The sequence below is a fragment of the Cibotium barometz genome, chromosome 42 (genome assembly GCF_041138505.1).
Source record: "Cibotium barometz isolate CiBa-2024 chromosome 42, ASM4113850v1, whole genome shotgun sequence".
NCBI lineage: Eukaryota > Viridiplantae > Streptophyta > Polypodiopsida > Cyatheales > Cibotiaceae > Cibotium > Cibotium barometz.
The window spans coordinates 16734538-16742745 of record NC_141087.1 but is presented as its reverse complement, the minus strand read 5'-3'; the positions used below and the strand labels follow the sequence as shown (position 1 = coordinate 16742745).

General features: G+C 41.5%; 1 protein-coding gene across 1 annotated transcript; it reads right to left on the bottom strand.

The window, feature by feature from the left end:
• Positions 1 to 5219: 5219 nt before the first annotated feature.
• LOC147614221 (transcription factor MYC2-like) lies at positions 5220 to 7980 on the bottom strand. Its single transcript, XM_086780767.1, has one exon. The coding sequence runs from the start codon at positions 7740 to 7742 to the stop codon at positions 5538 to 5540; it is 2205 nt and encodes a 734-aa protein (XP_086636893.1). The 5' UTR covers positions 7743 to 7980; the 3' UTR covers positions 5220 to 5537.
• Between the last annotated feature and the right edge of the window lie 228 nt (positions 7981 to 8208).

The following is an 8208-nucleotide window of genomic DNA, read 5'->3' as shown; positions in this document are numbered from 1 at the left end:
TTCCTTGCTTGTAGGATTTACCTTAATAACAAAAAATTTCATGCTTCCTAAGTCCCTTCAATAGTTTAAATACCTTTATAAGTTGTAAAGTAGGAGCACAAATCACTACCATATAAATGATTTTGTCCTTGGATGAAAACTTGACTGAATTTAAGTTCACAATTTTGACCTTAGAAACTTTGCGAGCAGGTCCATGGAGATCCTACCTCTTCACTTGCAAAGTTTCACCACCATTGGACAATGCCGGATGGGTGGGACGGTATGTTGCACCCGCTATTTTTTGCATAGTGCCCAAGGGGTCCCCTATACAAAAAATAATGGGTTTGGGTGGGACACGTCCGCCGATGCCGGTGAAACTTTGCGAGTGATTCCATGGGACTGCTACCCCTCCACTCACAAAGTTTCACTACCATAGGATGCCAGATGGGCATGACGTTGTGTTGCCACCCGCTATTTTTTTCATAGTGCCCAAGGGGCCACTTATGCAAAAAATAGCAGGTTTGGGTGGGGCATCATTATCATACGGTGTCTGATGGTGGTGAAACTTTGCAAGCGGGTCCTTCAATCCTTCTCATTAATCTAGTTTGAATGTTGTGCTTCCATCTATACTATCTCTCGTTGTGTTGTGTCTATGTGTGTGTTACTACATTGATCTCCACTCCAACAATTGGTATCAAAGCAGGTTCTCTTGGCTCTCACCCCCTTGTCATCTTCTGCTCATGTTGCTCTTTTGATTGTCTTAGATTGAGCTATTCTCTTAGATGGATATGGTATACCATATAATATGTTGTTAAATATGTTCACAACATTTTTATGTATTTTGAAGCGTTTCAGGTGCATTTTAAGGCCTGTTCGCATGTTGTAAGGTTTGATTTTGGGCTTTCTACACCAAATTAACAGCATTTGGTGTCAAGCTCCTCTCTTCAACAACTTCAACATCATCATTATTTTTTACATTCCTGCTAAGTATCATTTTCACACTCTACACTTTGTAATTTTTTATACTTTTGCACGTTTCCATTGTCATCAATGATCTACTGACAATTTGGTTGCATTTAGTGGGCATTGATAGTATCTACAGGTAGTTGGGATATTTGCATTTTGTGTCAGAGATTAGTTATTTGCAAACATAATCGTAGAGGAGCAATGATGTATTTGGGATGCTTTCTGCTAAGGATAAACTTGATAGGACTACTTGTTGATTTTATATGATGCACTATGTATTGGTCTTGCCAAAGGGCTTTGGAATGTTGTTATTGGCATTGAGGCATGCCCTGTCTCACCATCACAACATCATAGTATATGTACTTTGGATGGTGATACAAGTTCTGACGTAACTATGGTATCTGCCTCTACACCTCCCATAATAGAGCAAGCTAGGTGGGATGGCAGGGATACACATGCACATGCATTAGTGACACTTTCAGTGAAAAGGAGCATTATTCTTCATATTTGCTCATGTAAAACTACAAAACATGCTTGGGATGTGCTTGCTCCACTTTACCAGGTGCGTAACGAGGCAATGTGCTTGCTGCACTTTTCCTGGTAAAGTGCTTGTTTGTACTTTATCGGTGCGTAACGAGGCACGAGTGGCCTACTTGTGTAAGCAGTTAGAGTCTAAGAATATGAATGAGGAAGATTTAATAGATGAGTTCTTCACAAGGAGTAAAGATCTTAGGGAGCAACTGGCATGTATTGAAAGATCTTAGGGAGCAACTGGAATGTATTGATGAGCTCTATTCGGATAGTTCTATTGGGATGTGCTTGCTCCACTTTACTAGGTGCGTAACGAGGCAATGTGCTTGCTGCACTTTTCTTGGTAAAGTGCTTGTTTGTACTTTATCGGTGCGTAATGAGGCACGAGTGACCTACTTGTGTAAGCAGTTAGAGTCTAAGAATATGAATGAGGAAGATTTAATAGATGAGTTCTTCACAAGGAGTAAAGATCTTAGGGAGCAACTGGCATGTATTGATGAGCTCTATTCGGATAGTTCTTTGGTATTTACTGTGCTCACAGCTCTATCTTAGGGAGCAACTGGCATGTATTGATGAGCTCTATCCGGATAGTTCTTTAGTATTTACTGTGCTTATAGCTCTATCGGATTCATACCAAGGTTTTGTATCTACACTTCGACTCTCATGATGAAGGGTAACCCCAATGCCCTTACTTTTGATGAGTTGGTTACATGTACTCTTGTAAGAAGAGCAATCTCGGTAAAACTAAACTAGTATGTGTGTGGGAGATTAGGCATTTACCAAGATTGCTCTTATAAGTAGAGCAATCTTGGTAATCTGAACAAGTGTGTGTGAGAGATCGGGCATTTGTTGCCAATCAAAATGATAAAGGCAAAATCAGCCCAGTCTTCTAGAAAGGATGCCAAGAAGAGGGGCGATTAGCCTAAAAAGAAAGGTAAATGCAACTACTATCAAAAGACAGGCCATTATATCAATGAATGTAGAAAAAAGCTAGAGAAGGAGAAGAAGAAAGAGCCATGCAAGGTTGTGGTGGGATGATGCATGATTGTTCCTGATGCATTAGCACTAAGTGTTAAAAAGGAGGAGTCAATAAACAATGCACAGGATGATTGGGCATTCATTGTGCAATGCAGTTATGATTCTTCTATCTAGATGTATGTATGCCAGTGATAGACAGCATGTCTGGTACTTTGATAGTAGTGCTAGAAAGCACTACTTCTCCGTGTGATTTATTTTACTCACTTGAGTGTGCTCCTCAATCAGGATGATTGGGCATTCATTGTGCATTGTAGTTATGATATTGTAGTTATGATCCTTATATCCATAATGTATGCATGACAATGATAAATCAGTATGTCTGGTACTTTGATAGTAGTGCTAGCAAGCACATTACTTCTCAGTGTGATTTATTTTACTCACTTGAGTCTGCTCCTCAAGGAGAAATAGTCATATGTGCAAATAACTTCTTATATCCAGTAAAAGGAGATGGTAAAGGTGTTCTCACTAGTGAATGATGACGAAATCACTCTTTTAAAAGTCTTCGTTATGCCAGACATTAAAAAGAACTTATTTGTCAATCTCTAGAATTGCTAGGGTAGGCCTAGTGGTCACATTTGTTGATGATGACATGTGTAAAGTTCATGAAACTGGAGTGATGGAGACATCACTGTGGTATTTGGTACTCTAAGCCATGGGCTTTATAAGTTGGACAGGCATGAGAGATTAGCACATAATGCTTGTTCAGTTACTATTGCACGTGCTATGAGTGACGCGGAGCTATGGCATGCCCACTTTGGTCACTTGAATTTTGGTAGTTTGTTGTACCTTAAAGAGTAAGAGATGGTATCAGAGTTGCCAAAGCTTGAGGTCCCCGTCAAACATGTATATGAGGGGTGTATTTTGGATAAGATGCAATGGGCATCATTCTTGAAAGATAGATCAGTATTAGGGCTATTCAAAAATTACAGCTTATGGTCCCATAAGGACATCATCGATCGAGGGATATCTCTACTTTATGACTTTTATTGATGACTACTCCATGCACACCTGGGTGTATCCACTTAAGGCAAAGTCAAAGGTTCTTACAATCTTTAGACACTTTGTCTACATATAAATTTAGCACCCTTTATACAGATTGAGGGGGTATATATCAAAGGAGTTTCATGTAAATATGACTGAAAGAGGCATAAAACGTTAATGCACAGTGCCTTATACACCTCAGCAAAATGGTGTGACTGAGAGAACAAATAGATCTCTTATAGAGATGACACATTGCATGGTTAAAGGCCAAGATTCGCCTCTTATGTCTCTTACTGCTCGAGAGATTAGCCTAGCTTATGTCTCTTATTACATGAGAGATTAGCCTAGCTTATGTCTCTTATTGGGCGAGAGATTAGCCTACCTTATGTCTCTATGCACAACAATGTGGCAAATATGTTCACGGTGGCTCTCTTACGAGAGAAGTTCAAAGCTTCTGGCTTATTTCCATTTAGAGATTGATCATCCACATAATCCTTGTACATGTTCATATCATTACTACATGAGAGATTTATGGCAATTTATATGGTAGTGATGTGTGGATGTAGAGGCACTTTTCCTCGTTTTTTTCCCCCGAGCGTGCGTACAAACTCTTATGAGTGTGTGTAAGTGACCTTATCATGTTACTTCAGTTGTACTTTACTCATTCTCATCGATCTACTTTGACTGTTGTGCTTCTCTCTGTCTCTTCTTACTTGCTGCATGTGTGTGTGGGTTGCTACCTTCGTCTCTCCACTCCAACAATATCGGTCACAAGAGCATATATGTGTGAATGTGCAAGTGGGAATAAATGGAATCAATCAACTCATGGGGTACATCGGCTCACTCATCCATTGTTTCAATGTTACTAAGTGAGGAACAAGAGTACAAACTGATGGTAGTTATGTGCTCCTTTGAACCACCTCTTCACCTCTTTTCATCCGTCACTAACAAGTCTTAGTACACCAGCTAACCAAATCCGTTATTGTAATGCTTTGCTACTGATTACTAGAAGGCAAGTTGAGCAAGAAAAACAGTAAAAAATGTAAATTAATAAAATGATATGAGAAAAAAAATCAATCACTTGCCAAGGTTATCGACTGACTCCAGCACACAGGCCAATAGACACACTGATGAAATGGCCATGGAAGATTACACATGAAACCACATAATCCACAGCACCTTTGCAGTCTGGGACGGAGAATCAAACGAGCTCTCTCCTCCTATGGTGGTTATGGATTTGATTTTCACCTTCAATAACATGTAGCATGGAGGAATGTTGTCAAAAAAGGCCACTTTGGCAAAAATAAGAGGCAATACCAATATGTGAGTGTGTGTGAATCTTATTTCAAGGACCATACTAATCAATACTATGATTTTTTCATTCTTATGGTGTTTATTAATGATCTAATTACAATGCTAATCATGCTTTTTTTCTTGTGATATGCATCTACTTCATGAGATGATCTTATGAGGAGAACAAAGTTGAAAAGATGATCTTCGTTCTCAACATGTGAAGGTATGCATGGTAACAAAGGCAATCCAAACTACAAGAATAAGATACATGAAACCTTTGGACTTTCCATGAATCTTCATTTATTTACAAATCTGTAGAAGTAGGTCATGTTGATCCATTGGATCATGCTCACCCTTGGAAGAGAGGGCATTGAAATTCTCGGCATGTCAAAAGTTCAAGCCATATATCACTATAACAACCACTCAGTAGCTTAACAATGATGAAAATTTTATATCAGGTATTCAAATCAAAAGGGCCATGAAAAAGTCCATTTTCCCCATTTGCAGATCTAAGCTTTAATTAAATATAAAGATACATTACTATGACCTGCAGACTTGGTTCATAGTTTGAATTGACAATGTCAGTGTGACTAAAGTCCACTGCAAACTTTAATCATAGTTTACAAGGGCAATGCTAAGTGTAAGTGTAGTTAGCATACTTTCTTCATAGTTTATACTGACAATGCTCTGTGACTGAAGTTGACATGAAGCCAACCCTTTAAAAATGATAACAAATGGAGAGCTTTGCTTCAACAAGTACAGGTAACTCCTCTGGTAATTGCAGCTACAAGTTGGTTTTCTGTGAAAAGATAAGGACTCTTCATCTTAATAAGTACAGTTTGATGGATCATATGATGAAATGTGGAGATATTTGCATGGTCCACTTGCAGTTGCAAGTCTTGTAAAATCATCATGGTCTTGGCAATAGAGTGGTTTTGAATTGGACCTTGGACCCTGATGAGGGCTTCCCGGCCCACAAGAAACTGCACATGTACTGCCAATCTACATTTCGGGCAAGCAACTTCATTGCTGCCGTCGGCATTAATAGTAGAGCAGCTGCTCTGCTCCCTCATTGCACTCCTCATAGAAGAAAACCCTGTGTGGCCAGAATGAAGAAGCTCTGGTGACTTAGCAGCTAAATCCATGCTTTCCTTCTTGCTTAATGTCTCTACTTGAGCAAGTAACAACTTCTTTTCTGACTCCAAACCATGCATCTTACATTTCAGCTCTTGGATATAGGATACAGCATCTGCCAGCAATGAAGCTTTATCCATCTTCGACACGTTCGGTACCACTGCCCTTAAGGCATAAAAATGCTGGTTAAGCCTTTCTCTTCTTTGACGCTCAGCTTCCACATGGTTCAAGGGCTCTTCTCTGCCATTTGCAGGCTTTCTGCCCCTTTTCTTGGGCTTTTTTTCAGCCATCTCATTGCCTTGTGCTTCCTTAAGGCTGGCTTCCATGCCTGCATCTTCTGACTCCACATCGATATATATGGCTCCTTTCGTTGTGAGAGAAACCGCATTGAGCTTCTCTTCTCTACCCTTTATGTCATGCATCCTAGCATCATCGGCACTGAGCAGAGGCTGAATAAAGCCTAATGTTTTAGGACCCACACTCTGGCTATTCTTGTGGATCTGCATTTCTGGGGCATTTGAAACATGCGTATACTCCATGGTGCTTGATAGCTTGGAATCCTGTTTATGACTATTGCAGGCCTGAAAGGTGGACCCTTGGACAAAATTTAGCGTTGAGTCTGAGCTTTTCACACTGTTGCAGTGAGCAAGTCCCTCTGCTGCTGGCTTACCAACGGGACTTTGGAAGATATTAGCTTTGGTGGCATTGGGCATATAGTCTGCAATGTACTGTCTGTAGATTTGAGCCTCCCAGCTACTTGCTGCATGATTAGAGGTTTGCAATTCTGGCTGCCCACGCTTGAATTCTGGAAAAATAGCGGTGTCTTCAATCTCGCTTCTTCGACTCAGGAGTGAGCTTCCGGAATGTGAGAGCTTCACCATGCCCCTGGATAGCTTCTCCCCTTCATGTTTTGCAAACATTGCATCAGAGCAAGAAAAATCCTTTGAAGCCTCCCTCTGCAAAGACTCTTTTGCTTTGTTGTGAGCCGTATCACTACTGGCGATATGGCTCGATGCCAGGCCATGGATGGGACTTGACACATGCCCCAAAAAGCCTGATGAAGTGGGCAAATTGCCAGACATTGCAGAAGAGATTCCATGGCAGGAAGCATCCGGATATGGAAGCAAGGCATCATTCCATATACAGTCTGGAAACATGTTCTTGACTCTGTGCAGAAAAGCTAGGGTTTCGGGGATCAAATCAGTGGATCCAAGCTCCAAAACACCGGCTATGGTGGGAAGACAGACAATGGTGTGGATGCCAAACTGTTGGGCAAGCTGGGCTCGGGGGCAATGGAGGCTCTGAGATTGATGAGGGCCTGCAACCCATATGTATTGAGATGTAGCATAAGCTATGCCGGGAGTTCCAATGCCAACAGGAAAAGTGTTCATCATGGAGACAAGATAAAACCACTCTGTGTCTGTTACATCTGCATCAAGTGTAGCATCAAGCTCGGCCAAATCTTGCCCTTCCACCAACGCCTGAAGTTCCCGCAAGACTTTTCTTCTCCGTTGCTGGTCTGTTTCGGTGGATACGAACTGTTTTGTGCTGTGTGAGAAAAATCCAGGGTTAGGATTAGGGTTAGAGTTGTTAGGGTTGAAGTAGCCATCTCCCCAGCACAGAACTTGATCTCCTTTGCCGGAGCGCGCAAGCTGCCAAAAAATGGCATAAGTCCAGCTCTGGATGCCATTTTCTGCAACAGATTGAAGCTTCTGCTGCAGACTATCCTCTTCTTCAGCCATGGCGTTGGCCTCTGCGTGCTGTTCTTCACCCATAAATGCCTCCAGGAAGGCCCGGTCATCTTCCCAAAGGCGCGTCATCAATCCCTTATTCTGAGGGACAGAAACTCACAGAGCGTTTGGAGCACAGTTTCTTACCTGTACGCAGAGAGCGCTACAAACTGATGAGGTTCGCCATGGCTGATGCTCGCAAAGCTTCTGTTGAAGAGCAATGGAGGTTATGATGTCGCAATTTCTAGCCTATAACGAGGCAAGGTGAAGGGGGCAGGTGCTAGCGATGGCGGAAGAAGCATGTGTGTGTGTGTGTGTAATTCCACAAAAAAAAAAAAAAGTGTGTGTGTGTGTGTGTGTGTGTCGTGCTCTATGGTTTCTTCAGGTGCCTTTTTTTTTCTTTTCCTTGTCGGCTATTTTTTTTCCATCACGTTTTCAAGGTGGGACGGTCGTTCATAATGGGAATATATACACATTGACCATCGTATTTTCTTTATTCTAAGATTAACCCTAGATCAACCCCCTCCCTCTAAGAGCACCTTCCCGTGGGCACGCG